Below are 15511 nucleotides of genomic sequence, written 5' to 3'. Positions count from 1 at the left end.
GCAAGTCTCCTCACTCTGAAAGTACACAACTCCAAGACATTTCCAGTAAGAAGTGGGCTAAAGATTTTCCATTACTAATCACAAAGGCTTAACCATGCTATTCTTTGAGAATGTGTTAATTTATGATTTAACTTTGAACTGTGATTTAACTCTGAACTGGGATCAGCCAAATATCTATCTAATTGAAAAAAGTCATTTTTCTAAATCAAAATATCATCATTTTTAAAAACCATACCTCTGTGTAATTATACCTGCTCAGGAAGGTGACATAAAGCAGTAAAGGATTTGCTTTACTACCTGTGAAGGAAAATATTACTTTGCTTCCTCCTTACTCTATTAAGTAGTCAAGATCACAGTGATATTTATTAAAATAGCCAACAAATCTGTGTCTTTAAAACATGCTGACACCGTCTCAACAGCACTCTGAAAAACAAAGATGCCTGAGCTATTTTCTGACTCAATCTGACACTTCAGACCAGCCAAAAGAAAAAGCACACTAAATTTTTAATTAGTCAAGAGCAGCTTGCTGGAAATGAAGTTCTCTTGCTTTCGCTTCCAAATCCCACGTATCACTTGGCTCACCTCAGGAGCAGCCCTTTCCGAGAGTGCTTTTCTCTTAAGTACTTGAGCGCTTGAGCTGAAGTCTTGGGAGTGAGTGTCCTCAGAAAGGGCACAAATTCAGCACACACAGGTCAGGAAATCTGAATCAATGGAGCACTCCATATTCAATTCTGCATTCAGCTTCTGGGGGCCAGTTAATGCTGTATATTTAAAAATTACGTTGGACGTTCCACTTTAACTTGCCAGTTAAAGCTCTGGTAACTTTAGGAAATATTCTAAAAAGGTTATCCTGACAAAATACAATTATTTCACTTTCAAGCATGATTTATAAGGAACTTTAGGGGAATAGCTGGGTCAGAAAATAATGGGGGTCTTGAGTTCAACAACCAGGATTTTATCCCTGATTCCACCTCTCACTGGTCGCAAGACCACTGGCAAATCATCCCAACATTTTGTCCCTCAATTTCTTTATCTGTCAAACATTGGTTGTTATTTGATTTAGTCTCAATTCCATCTTCTAGCTACACTTTAATCTCGTATCCAATGGTTGCATGTGGCCTGCCTTCCCCACCCTCATCATCAGATGCAGCTGTATAATTTCTTTTCATTCTATTTTTTTTTTCTGTCTGCTTTAAGATTATACCTGAAATTTAGGATTAATGGGGGGCAGTGAGATAGCTCAGCAGACTATCTGAGTGTCTGCTTAGGCAAGCACAAGGACCATGGTTCAATCCCCAGTACGAGATACCAGCCTCCCCCGCGCCCCCCCCCCCAGGCGGGCTGAGCTGGCCCCAGAGTCCAGGTGCGGTGGCGCATGCTTATAATCCCAGCACTGAGGGGGCTGAAAACAAGAAGACCACCATGAGTCCAAATTGCGCAGTGAGACCCTGCAACAACCAAATAAATAAATAAATAAATAAATATAAATAAAATGGCAAATGGGGTTTTGTCTTGTAAAGTTTTCAGTCACGGTATGACACCAGGCCCATAGTCACTCAGTATAGAATATTTTGAAAGAAAGAAAGAAAATATATATAAGTGTGTGTACTTTATTCAAATTATGCATAAAATATTAGAAATTTCTGCAAAATAACTGGTTAGCAACAGGCTATAAAATTACATTGAGTTATTCCACTTCTTATATTTCTGAAGCTTTCCAAACTTCTACTATAAACTAATAAATTTTTTAAAAAATTGTTACAAACACATTTTTATTCAGAAAACAATGTCCCTAATGAAGTTATGTCGTACACAAAAACCTGTGAAAGTGACGACAGTGATCACTAATATTTATTCATATTTATGTGTTGAACTCTGCAGCAAGCATTTCACACAAAGTATCCACTCAGTCCTCATACTGTAGGATACAGTGGTTCCCCCCCCCCCCGGCTTAACCTCAGTGAATACGTTCCAAGACCCACAGTGGATGCCAGAAGCCACAGATAGTACCAAATCCTATATATACTATATTTTTCTCATACGTACACATTGATGATAAAGTTTCATTTATAAATTAGACATAGTCAAGACATTCACAACAGTAACTGAGACCTTAGCAACTTCAGCACAGGACTTTTCTTTCCATATTAAGCTGAGAACTTGTACCTTTCCACTGAAGGGAAACACACCACAGCTTCTCTTTGGCATATCCAAGCTGCCAGCATCATTAACTCAGCAAAGCAAGGACTAACCGAATGCAAGCGCTGCGATGCCTCACAGCAGTCAATCTGGATCCGATAGCCAAGTGACCAACTGGCAATAACGTACAGGGCAAGGCTATGCTGGCCAAAGAGGTAATGCATGCTCTGGGCTAGATGGAGCAGCAAGATGGGGATTTCATCACGTCACTCAGAACAGCATGCAATTTAAAGCTTGCATGTTTATTTCTCAGATTTCTCATTTAATATTTTCAGACTTCAATGATCACAGATAACTGAAACTGCAACAAATGCAGTCATAGACAAAGGAGAACTTGTGTCCTTGCAGTATTGTCCAGACCAGTTGTCAGTGATTCATTTCGCTCCCATTTTCCAAAACTTGGGGAGAACACATTAGGTCATTAAGTGCCAGAGAAACACTGTCACTCACCATTATTACTGCTATTTCCCTGGTTCTCTCATCCAGAAACACCCCAGAAAGGTGAGGATCATTGCCCTCTGGCTAAGAAACCAACACTGCTACATTGTTAAGGATGAGCAGCACTTTATTGGCATAATCTGTACCATAACTCTGGGTCCTGAACCTTTTGCTTTTGGAATCCCGACAGCCTGAGCTGGCAGCGAAGGAAGCAGCGAGGAACCAACAAAGCATTGTAAAGGAGGAAAGCACCCAGGTCGTGGATCAGGTATCCTGAGGCCAAGAATCTTGTGTTAAGTTTCCAAAAGAATGAGCAAGCCAAGGCTAACTCCACTCATCTCTAAATCAAGCAGGCCCACATAGTCTCGGAGAGGCAAAACAACAGTAGGTCTTCAAGCTAGACAGAGTTTGAAGGAATCCAGTCGATATCAATCCCCCTAGAGACAGTAACAAAAATAGCAAAGCCAGCCAAGAGACAGAAGTGCTGGCAGGATTTGTCACTTGTAGGCTGGGGTCGGAGGGAAGACTGAAGGCCTACCAAGTGACTGCAATGGGAGACAATAAAGAGCCCATCAGACAAGGTCATTCTGCTAGAGACAGGTTGCAACCAGCACAGCTTCCGGTTCTCAGGACCCCAGATGAGCTTCAGCAGAATAAATTCTAAATCCCACTTTCTAATGGAGGTGGGATACACAATATGCTCAAGAATGGGGATGAGGATGAATCTAGAAATTGCTGCCACTATAGGAGGGCAAGTGGAGGGGGGAAAAAACTCACCTGAAGACAAAAATAACACCCCCCGAAGGACATGTCACATAACAGGCTTGGCTCGCTACACAACAGTTACCCCCATCTAAAGATTTCTAAAGACTTCATTTCACATCCAGAAGATCCTGAATTCATATGCTCACTTTGCTAACTGTCACAGCTCAGAATCAAGCTCTGCCCAGAGCAGAACAGCAGCTCCAGCCACCTGGAACCAGCCAGGTGAGCAAGAGCGCATCCATCCAAAGCTGTGTACATCGACGGCTCCCTTTGGAGAGCCTTTCCCAACACAAGATAGCTCACTGTGTGCAATAAATACAAAATCAGAGCTAAAATATGCCAGTAAGAAGAGGACCAGGACCGGCCAAATAGCTCAGCGGTGCCAGCCCCGCCCCTGGGGCTTGCTGAGGCAGCGATTGAGACTGGGCATGGTGGCACACGCCTGTAATCCCAGCTCTTGGGAAGCTGCAAACAGGCAGATCACTATGAGTCCGATCTAGTAGTGAGACCCTAAACACCCTGTAGACCCTTCCCTAAAGTACAAAAAAACAAAAAAGAAGAAGAGGACAGAGGATACAAACAGAAATGAAAGGGATGAGAAATGACAAATGTTCTATACACACACACACACACACACACACACACACACACACACGTCAGAACCAGCTCTGTCAACACGTCTCTCAAACTTGACTCAGTGCTGGCAGGTACACCAGCTAATCTGAGCAGATGTGTTCCCAAGGTCGACCCTGGCCTGTATGTAAATAGAAAAGCTTCCTTGCTTAAAATCCCCCTTTTCTCCTGGAACATCCAGAAACTCCAGCATCATTACAGCCAAAGACTGATGTAGAGGCACGCTGCACATTCTACATGAAGAACAGTCAGATGCCAGTAATTAAGTAGAAAGACACGTGCTCCTGGAAATTAGGGGACTTGGATAAAAGGGGAGGCAGCAACTATAGGTGGAAGTGAACAAACCAACCACAATAAACTTTATGTTAATAAATCATCAGTGCTTTACTACACATGCAAAACATAAGGAAATACAGAATAGAAGGCATGGCACCTTACCCAGAAGCCCCGCTAAGGACCGCATGTCCTTCTCCATCAGCATGTAAATCTCTTCCTCTGAGAAGCGGCCAATGCCGTGCCCGTGCATCTCCCGCTTCACAATTCCTTTCGTTATGTGGCACACGACCCACCTCAGCAGGTTACTGAAGGGACCGCCACCACTAAGAGAGAGCATCTTCCGGGTCTCATTGAGATTGTCCACCCACTGGCAATAAGCTAATGTCCTGGAATTGCGTGGAAACAAGTTACTGCTGTGCATCAAGCAGGGGTCAGCTCCACAGAGCCGCTGTTGGGTGAATCATTCACAATTTACATACGCTGGAGGAACAGAATAACGGCAGCTGTAACAAAGAGCAATCTGCATGCTAGATATCACGGCAGGTGGCAGTGGATGCCTAGACTTAGGTGCCTATTGGAAAAAATCCAGGTAAGGATACCACTGTTCCAGCTCCGCCAAACCTCGACTGGAACGACACTTGGACTCCTCCTCCGGGAATCCCTCCGCGCCAAGCTTGTGCTTTGCTTTGCAAAACCCCAGAGAAAACAAGAAGAAATCTACTTTAAGGTTTTTTGTTCAGGACGTGAGTTCCTAGGGGGACACATGGCACCAGGCGGGAGCGACTTCCACAGGTATGTGCTTTGTACTGATCAAGTGCACGCTCTCGGGCGCTCTTTACGAATCTTCTATTTCATAATATAAAAGGATCTTCTAATGTTTTGGGGGTTTTTTTGCCTTTGTGACAGATGATTAGGGAAAAGGTATACTTCTCCATGTATATTACAAATTATACACATTGTAAGAGTCGGCCACAAAAATACATAAATAAAATAAGTATTATGTAAATCCTTTGCTCTCCTGAAAATCTACTGTACTTCACTGTGTTCTTAAGGATTCTAAAGTGACCGTAGGCTGAGCTAGGAGGGCACTGTGTGCTGAGGAAGCCACTGTGAGTTCGAGGCCAGCCTGGGCTACGTGGAGAGACTGTCTCAAAAAAACAAACAAACAAAAGATTGAAACTTTGACCATTTTACAGTTTTGATTTGTTAGGATTCTGTCTTCTAATTAATGAAAATAAGAAAAAAAATAGTGTCTACATTTTTTAAACATTCCTAGTTTTTACTGCAAAGTCTTATAACCGACTTAACATACTCTATATACTACAACCATAATTGCTTTGTTACCTTTTTAAAAGAGAACTCACAAATATTGGTAGAAACCTTCATGTAACTCTTTTTAGTAACTTTCTTAAAATGAAACAGTGAGAAGTCAAGAAAAAGTATATTGCAATGGTGAGTGATTAGCGGATACAGTTAAAAGCATCGAGTGGATCTTTTGATGTAAAACATCCCACACTTATTCTGATAAATTCTATATAAACATAAAACTAAATGTTTCTCTACTTGCTTTTCTTTTTACGACTATGATTATTAAGGTGGCAATTTTTGCACTGTGTTAGAATAACTGAACACTAATTCTACTGGTATTTTCACATGGCACTAAAATAATTGAGAACTCTGACTCTAACTGCACTAGATCTAAATTCACAATTAAAAGATTATAGAACTTTTGATAATTTTGGAGGCTGATGATGGTCTGAGGATGATACTAAATCATCCAATACTGAGCACAACCAATAAATAATAGCATCTCAGAAGTACCTCAAGTGTAAAAATGGCCATAGTTATAAGCTGACAGGTTGAACTGGAGAAAAACTACATTCCCTGTGGGCCAGTGATACAGATTTTATCATCTGCATGACTCGAGGATGACTAGAAGGAGACAAAGGTGGGTGCATGGAGAACATGGGCTGCTCACTGACCCGCAGGACCCCTGGGGCGGTGGGAGTGGGGTACCCGATGCACAGCCGGAAATCTCGCAGAGATGGGGCTGGAGGGGAGGCCAGGACAGCGTGAGGCAAAGAGAGTTCGACTTTCTCCAAAAGCCAAGGATAACAACCGGTAGGCTTTAAGCAGACCACAAACACAATCTGATTTGTGGTGATGCTGATAAGAAGATGGGTTAGAAGACCATGGCAATTGGGCCAAAAGAAGAACACAACAGCTGAAGGGATGAGCATGGAAGGCACAGGAGAAACCCTGAGATCGACCAGTCCATGACTGCTGGCCGTAAGAACCAAGTAGAAGAAAGTAGCCACTTTCTCCCAGCCTGATGACAGTTCAAAGAAATGACATAACTTACTTGGTGCCATATTATACCAGGAGGAACAAACCTGGGCAATGATAGATGAGTTCACCAGTTGCATCTGATGGTCTTGTGGATGCCCAAAGTGAAGATGCTTACTGTAATAAGGCTGAGAGCTCAGGAGACAGGCTTAGACTGTAGAGGGAGAACTGGTGGCCATATTTAAGTTGTAAGAGGAGAAAAGGACACTTCAGGAGGCATCTGGGGTAAGGAGCAGTGTTCAGAAAAATCACAGTTCAAGATCAAGTTAGAAAGTGAGGGCAGCTTAGCAAGATACAGGAAGAAGCACTACCAGGGCGCAGAGACCACACAGAGGCCCCGAGCTCCACCTGAAGATTTAGGCTTGCTCTGCAGAGCAGGAAATGAGCATGAGGGTGTGTACAGAAGATGAGGACATAGCGGAGTAGCAGGTAGGGACAGAAGAGAGGGCTGTTCCGGGCCACAGGGCTCGGCAGGGACAGGACCCCATCGATTCAGAGGGGTAAGGTTCTCTAGCTGCAGTGTCAGCTTGCATGGAGACCACAGAAGAAGGAACACAGGCTTCATTCCGAGTTCTGTAGGTAGAAATAACTTCAGAAACTGCCTGGTCTTCCTCTCTCCTTTTTCCTGCCTTCTTGTTCATTGCTTTCCTCCTTTGCTTTCACTATCCCCAATATCACAGACCAGTGATATTGGTCAAGCAAATCAAGTCCAGACCAGCTCTTCATGGACCAAGCCTAGAAAGGCATCAACTATAAATACTAAAGCAAAGGAATGTATCATGCATTCCTAAATCAACAACTATAGACAGAAAACACCCATCACACTTGTCTCTATACCACTACAACCCAGTATGCACCTCCTCTCACAGCTAGTTTCTGATAACTCCATCCATATGAACTTCCACTCCCCTCATTCCACCAAAATCACTCCTGTGCAAGTCAATCCTTCTCTCTTTGATTCAATATCCAAATAGTCCTTCTTCCTACAGCTAGCTTTCAAAACCTTTCTGCAGCGCCAGACACTGCTGGCCTCTTCCTTGGAATTCCCCTTGGCTGACATCTCTACTGCTTTTCCTCCCACTTCTCACACGTTCCCAAGCTTTTAACTGTTAATTTTTTCTTCTAGCTTCCTACCTACTTACCCCACACCCAAGAAGTAATCAAACTGACATCTCAGATGTCAAACTTACCCCAAATCCACACTGAGCCTAGACTGCTATCTTGAGGTGCATAGATTCCACGTGGACCGGCCTCAGGAAACACAAGCCAGCAGTCCCAAAATTTACCTCATCTTTGCTCCTTTCACACCTGCTTCTCTGGCACCCAAGCCAGAATTCCAAAACTGTTCTTCACAAATCCCAGGCGCTATCTTCACTGCTGCCGTGGCCTAGCCGCTCTGCAGTCTGCTGTTCTCTGGCCTCACCTCTGTGCTGTCTCTGTGCAGCTTACACACCAGCCATGCAGATTTACTTGCACCTCCCTGCTAGAGTCAGAATAGTATACCTCCTCTAAGTTCCTAGTAAAACCTCATCTCCAACATGATGGTGTCAGGCAGTGGGGCCTTGAGAAGGTGCTTAGGTTATAGGACCACTGCCCTCACGAGAGGTATTAATATTCTCCTAAATGACCCTAAACTGGGTGTGCTCATGCATGACTATATCCCAGAATTTTGGGATCACAAGTTAAAGACCATCCTGGGCAACCTAGCAAAATTTTTAAAGAATAATTTTTTAAAAAGAGTGTGGAGTATAGCTCAGGGGGAGAAAGCTTGCCTGGCATGCCCCAGGCCCTGGGCTCAATTCCTAATATCATGGCAGTAATATCAGACAGACAGAGACAGAGACAGACAGACAGACAGACAGACAGACAGACAGACAGACAGACAGAGACAGAGACAGAGACAGAGAGACGGAGACAGACAGAGACAGACAGAAGCAGACAGAGACAGAGACAGAGACAGAGACAGAGAGCCCAGAAACCTCCCCTACCTCTTCTGCCATTAAGATTTTAGCAAGAAGATGCTATCTGCGAGCCAGTAAGCAGGACCTCACTAGACACCAAATCTGCTAACACCTTGACCTCGGACTTCTCCACCTCCACTCCTGTGAGAAGCCATCTCTGTTCTGTGGCATGCTGTTACTGCAGCCGAATGGGCTAAGCTGCTCCCAGAGAACTTCCTTCTTGTCCTGTGCCTGTCCCTCACCACCAGCCACTCCCACTGTCCCTAGACCTTGTCGTGATATTAATGCCTCCTGTCTCCAGCAGACACTCACTGACTCCCCTCAGTTCTTCAAGTTCTCCCAAGCACTGTCCATTTCAAAAGCTCGCTCTTGTTCCCAGCTTCCAAGCCCCTGAAGGACAGGAACACAGTGCCTGGCCACTGGCAGTCATCCATTTAGTTTGCTGAAGAAAGGAGCACTGACTGAGTGAAGAAAAGTTTCACACTGAGCCAACTACTGCCAACCAGTATTTCTAAGGGATGACACAGGATTAAGTAGAAAAATAAAAAGAGAGATGTGTCTATGGAGAATGAAGGGGTTGCTGCTCTTCTGAGAACCCTGGCTCCACACTGCTCACTGGGAGGCCCCCACACAGGAAATCATGACTTATTAACTGGAGAGGACAGAGAAAGCCAACTGGAAATCAGACTAAGCTAAACAATTAAAGTAATTTATCATTTATGAGCCTATGCAGGAAGTTGAGATCTCATCCTCTTTATCACAGTTAATGTATCTAGTCTTTCCTGCAAAAATGGGATCAAACAGTTTTTAAACCATTATCTTAGGACAGAAGACTATAACATGCTTGCACACTTTTAAAGAAATCAAGAACACAGCAAAGAAATGCTGACCCCTAATGGTTAGTGAAGATGTGTGGCATTATAACCTAACATAATATCAGGTCCATAGGAGAACTGAATATTAATATGCAGGAAGCTGCAAAGCATGGCATTCTGAGCCTCAGAATGTGGCTGTCCAAGTCCAGAGGGTGCCTTTCTTGGTATGGGGCTCCATCCTTGTGTCTACCCTGAACATGTGTTGAGGGTGCAGAAGATTGCACTATGTTTCTATAATGTCACAGCATTAGATTAACCCTTCCTACACCTCAAACTGGAAGAAGTAGGAGAGTAAAAAAGGAACAGATGGAGCCAGTAGTAACCAGGGACTGAGTCTTGGCTTTCACAAGACTTTCTTGGCTAAATTGTTTTATGAAAGCATCCCATCTTCCACCCTCACTGAGACCACATCAAAAGCCAAGTTGGGCTAGGGATGTACCTCTGTGGTAGAGCCCTTGCAGCATGTACAAGGCCCCTAATTTGATTCCCAGCTTTACAAAAAAAAAAAAAAAAGCCAAGTTCAAATGCTTTAAATTATTTAAATTCTAGGACAACCTAGAAGCAAATTTGAGTGTCTATATTTTTATGGGTGACAATGTTATGACTAAGACAATCTGACAGTGATGTCCCACACACCTCTCTATGGGGTTGGAAGAAATCTTAAAAAACACACTGCTGTCCTCATGGGGGCAGTATGTCACATAAAAACTACAGTATGCTGCCAAAATTTAATTTCATTAATTTAATCCTTGTCTCCCAGACATTTCTTTACATTAGCTTCCCTGCCTTGGACCTAACTTAAACATTCAGTACAGCAAAGAGGATAAGAAAAAAATCTTTATCTTCAGTAATAGCTTTTACAGTGCAACTGACATAATTGTGTAGATTCTGAATGCAAGGAAATGCACTGATTTTACACCTAAGTGCGCCTGTTTGAACAATCCTAAAACAAGGCTTAGCACTATATATTTCATAATAATGACAGCTTTGCATAGTTTTGTTCTTCAGAAGATTAGAACATTTTATGGTTTCAGGCTAAAATAAAACATATCTAACCACCAGCACCACCTCCATCATTAAGTAACTGAGCTAAACACTGAGTTTACTGAATTTCCTCTCCCACCTCTCTGGAAAGCAAGGGGCACAATGATTGTCAAAATTTAAGAAGATCTCATGGAAAACTCATGCTCTTAATGTTCTCCCTCACATTGAGAACAGAACCTTATGCCAGGCCCACACTTCCACAGGTGCAGGAGTTGCTCAAGGGCTCTGGGACCAGAAGACAGGAAGGAGAACAGGAACTAGGGGGAACCATGTGGGAGACTGTCCACAGCTAAGGCCTTGGAAATCTGAAGAAACAGCTTTGGTTTTCCTTCTGCTACTAGAGATTAAGCTTTTGATCATAAACAAATAAGAAAGAAGAGCTCACCCAAAAAATATTTTTCTAACTAAAAAATGAATTAGAGGAATAGAATTACTCTTAGACACATCTACATATAATCCAAGCGAATCTCCAAGCATTTGAAAGCTTTTGGTGCATAACCTAATCCTTTCCTGCATGATACACCAGTCAGCTTTCCTGTTCTCCTACCTCCCAGTCACAGTCTGCCCCCCACCCGTATTAGCTGGAAGCTGGTTAAGAAGAGATGGGGAGTGGAGGACAGTCATGAGCTTCTTACAGACATTAAAGCTATATAAAATGATGCACACCCCAGAGCAAAAGGCAGTGACATGTAGGAGTTGGGAACTTTGCTGAATCAAAAGCTTTTAAGCAGAGCATGTGTTCCCTTTGCCACTCTGGAACTCTAGGAGTTATAGCCAATGTATGTAGGGCCTTTACCCTTTCAGGTGGTGGAAAGTGACACACAGTTCTCCACATCAAGGAGCCTATCTACCAGAAGGTACTGCTTTGGAAGGAATCTGTGTGGCTCCCCCCTCACTGCAGAGCTGGGTCTAGAGCTGACAAGTGAAGTGGGCTCTCTCCCACAGGCTTTTGTCCAGAAGCCGAACAAGTCATACATTTTGGGCCCCACCATGACTCCTGAACTCTAAGAGTGCAGCAGCTCTAAGGGAAAGACCCTGGTTCCTTCCAGGATACTGCTCCTGATCTGTCCCACCCTGACTTGAACCCTTACCTCTGCCCTCTCCACTGGTTCGCCCTTTGCTTGCCACTTCCTCACTGCCAGTGTGAGGGGGAAGAGGAAATGGAGCTTGGTTGGCCCAGAGTAGGCTGAAGAAGAAACAAAAGTAGAAAGAAGAAAAGGAAAATAGAGGGTTGGTTAACATCTCAGAGAAAGGAAGAAGTTTTCCATCTGGAAAGAGAGCAGAATGGGTGAGATAGGCAGCCAATGAGGAAGCACTGCTCCCATCAGCCTCAGTGGAGGGGAGCCTCTAGAGGGGAGGGAAGCAGTTAGAAAGTTAGAAAGCCTGCTGGCCCCACAGCAGTAAAGTCAGTAGTGGGCTTAGCAATCCTTCATTAAATCTCTGAACAAGATAAGGCTTCTAGAAATCAGGAAGAGACTTTCTCTCATCTATTTAGATACAGAGGAAAAGGCAAAAATGCCAGAAAATAGATGAACAAACAAGCAAAGGCTCATGGGACAAACTCACTAGCAAGGTAAGAGACATCAGATCCGCTTCATTCATGCAGGGCTGCAGCCAACTCAGGGCCACCACAAGCAGAACAGGAGAAACAAACACAACAGCACAACCTATGTGACATGTCAAACTTGGGGAACGCAAATGGGAGCCAGCAATCAGGGCAAAGAATCTACAGGCTGTGTGCTTTGCTTCTAGACCACGACTCTTACTACCTCAGGAAAATGGGCAGTAAGCTCACAAAGCTCGTATGACTTCCCTTGCCTATGAATTCCACCTTGCCTCCGTCTTGCATGCCTCACCCTGGATACCGGATTCACAGTACTTCAGCTCAGCACTTTGTGTTGGTGAAAAGCCCTGAACTCAACCAGCTGAAGTGTTCTCCTCAAAGATGAGTTCTCCAGCCTGGACCAAAGGCAAGCACACTGCAGTTAGAAAACTGCAATTTTCCCCCATTTTTACACCGAAAAAAATCAAAAGAATCCTACGTTGTATTAAGCAAAATTCAAGTTTCATTGTCCATAATAAAGTCTTGCTGAGGGCCAGGGAGATGGCTCAGTAGAATAAGTGCTTCCCTGGCAAGCGCAAGGGACCGAGTTCAATCCCCAGTTCCGTAAATAAATAAATAAAGTTTTGCCAAACACAATCAGGCATATGCACTGACATATTGTCTACAGCTGCTTTCAGGATACAATAGCAGAGATGAGTAGTTTCATCCAAGACACATGGCCCACAAAGCCAAAATATTTACTAGCTGGTCCCCTGCATAAAAACGTTTGTTGATCACTGGTCTAGATACCCAGAATTGTTACCATGGTAACGCTGACCGGAAGTCAGTCAAACTTCTCATCAGACTGTTAACAGAGAACTTTTGAAAGGGTGGGAGGAAAACCTGAAAGAACTCGGGTTTCTCCAAAAGGATGAGGACTCACCAGTAGAAATGCTCCTCCACCATCTTGGTCACCGCTCGAGACACAGCTCTTTCATGTGGGCCAAGGTTTTTGTTTAAATTCACTCCAAGTTTCTCTTCCAGAAAGTCAATTATGAATTCTGTGCCAGAAACTTTTTCATGATTATATTCAATCCAAGGCATTTTCCCTTGAGCAGACAGTTTTCCGCCAAAATAGTTCTAAACAGGGTATATTTTTAAAAGAGAAAAATATTATTTTACTTGAATTCCACTGTGTGCTTAACAGAAACAAACATTCCAGCTTTATATGATAGTGGCTGTACTATTCAAGTAAATGAATTCAGCTTTAAGCCATAAAAAATCTTACCAACTTACTCCTATAAACTTTATCATGAATTCTGGATTCTGGTTGATGGAAAAGGAAAAAACCATGCCACGCTGGCCCCACCCCCCGGCGTGTACTGGTCACTGAGTCTGGGCCTGGTGGCACATGCCTGCAATCCCAGCAGTGGGGAGGCTGAAAACAGGAGGATCACTATGAGTCTGAGCTGCATAGTGAGACACTGTACCAATACATTTAAAAAAAAAAAGACCTTGGGGTAGGAGCAGAAAATAGATGGGAAGAGGAGGGTTTGAAACGGTTGGAATGATCCTAGGAATGGTCTGGCTAACTAGAATGTATAAACTATCAAAAAACACATAAAGTGAAAATGAACAATGGTTGAAGAGCCCTATCTGACAAGGCTACCAACCAAAGAACACATTTGAAATCCAGTGTCTAATCCTTGAGCAATGCTTAGTGTCACTACCCAGCAAACACGATGCTTAGCTATCACCAGTGTGCTACAGTGCCTCTTAAAATGTAATTCCTGGGTCCTACCCCAGACGTCAGGCTCAGAATCCTTGAAACAGCACCTACAAATCTGTGTTCTTGACAATCTTCCCTTTGATTTGTAACACATGCTAGAAGGGCAATGTCTCAGAAGAGGCAACGTCTCGATGTCATTTTGCCCGATTCTAAAACAGTGTAGGCAACTAAGCTCATGGACTTTACAAACACTTAAACTACAAAGTGACATGTGCTACCCCTTGCAGTCAAAAACCTTAAACCACAGTAATAGAGGGGACTGCAGTCATGATTCCATGTCTTCAGTACTCTCAGTAATTAGGATCATGTAGGCCTCAGCGCTGACTGTTAAAATGTAATTTTCTGCAACCTACAACCTAAATTATTCAGTTTTACAAACTCTCCCCTGTACCTCATTCAAATAGTCCAACCACTGTTGGAGAATGACAAATACTGCTCCTAGAGCAGAACTCTCACCACTGCAGGTGTAAGTTTTAAATAATACGGGCACTTGGAAACCATCTGAAGCTTCTTAAAAAGAAATATATGCACCTGTCTTACAAGCAAAAAATTTTACTCCTAAGCATTTATCCACAAGACAAAAAGTATATGCCTATGCAAAGACATATATGCAAAAGTTCATAAAAGTTACTAACAATTATCAGATACAAATACCCGAAAGAGGTAAACACCTGTCCAGCACAGTGGCACCTGCCTGTAGTTGTAGCTACTCAGGAAGCTAAGTAAGATGACTGCAAGTCCAAGTCCAGCCTGGACAACTTCATGAAATCCTGTCTGAAAAGAAAACTTAAAGGACCGGGAACATAATTCAATGATAGCTGCACAATCACTCATCTAGCATGAGTGAGACTGACAAAGAAAAAGGTAAGTGAATAAACAAATCTCACCTATCTGATACAGTCAAAAAAAAAGAAAGAACTTTTTTTTCCATATAACATGAATAAATCTCAAAATAAGTTTGCTAAGTAAAACTAGCTCAATAACATAGTAGTCCTTTCAAGTCCTCCTTTCCAAGATGACAAAAAAAAAAAAAAAGGAAAAACAATCATGCCAAAAAGGGCCGAGGTCATGTGCAGCCTATTCACTGCACGAACCGTGCCTGGTGCGTACCCAAGGATAAGGCCATTGAGAAATTTATCATTTGGAACATAGTGGAGGCTGCCCCCATCAGGGACATTTCCAAAGCAAGTGTCTTTGATGGTTATGTGCTTCCCAAGCTGTATATGAAGCCGCATTACTGTGTGAGTTGTGCCATTCATAGCAAAGTGGTTACAAATCCATCTTGTGAAGCCCACAAGGACCAAGCTCCTCCATCCCTATTTAGACCTGCTGGTGCCGCCCCACAACCTCCACCAAAGCCCATGCACGGGGAGCTGGGTCTTAATGGACTGAAGAAAACTCTCTTGAGAAAGAAACAATAAATTGAATGTTATACTTTATACAGCATGTTGAGTATACCTGCCAGAGGTGGGTTGGATAAATTCAACCTATCCAAGTTTAAGTTGGCACTCTGAAAATGAATCAAGAGGAACACACTTAAAAAAAAAAAAAAAATCCTTTGGGCTGGGGAGATGGCTCAGTAGAATAAGCACTTGCCTGGCAAGTGCAAGGGCCTGAGTTCAATCCCTGGTTCCACAAAAAA

At 43.2% G+C, this 15511-nt stretch overlaps 1 protein-coding gene across 1 annotated transcript in view; it reads right to left on the bottom strand.

The window, feature by feature from the left end:
* The window catches only part of Faxc (failed axon connections homolog), a 64641-nt gene that overhangs the window by 32448 nt on the left and 16682 nt on the right, over nucleotides 1–15511 (bottom strand). Inside the window, exons 3-4 of the mRNA XM_004645923.2 lie at nucleotides 13024–13220; nucleotides 4474–4697 (exon numbers count right to left, since the gene is read on the bottom strand). Of these exons, the coding sequence (XP_004645980.1) occupies nucleotides 4474–4697; nucleotides 13024–13220 (421 nt within the window). The remainder of the gene's footprint in view (nucleotides 1–4473; nucleotides 4698–13023; nucleotides 13221–15511) is intronic.

This window comes from Octodon degus, unplaced genomic scaffold (assembly GCF_000260255.1).
Source record: "Octodon degus isolate 3935 unplaced genomic scaffold, OctDeg1.0 scaffold00244, whole genome shotgun sequence".
Classification (NCBI taxonomy): Eukaryota; Metazoa; Chordata; class Mammalia; order Rodentia; family Octodontidae; genus Octodon; species Octodon degus.
Note: the sequence above shows the minus strand (reverse complement) of the source record. Positions and strands in the feature narration are given on the sequence as shown.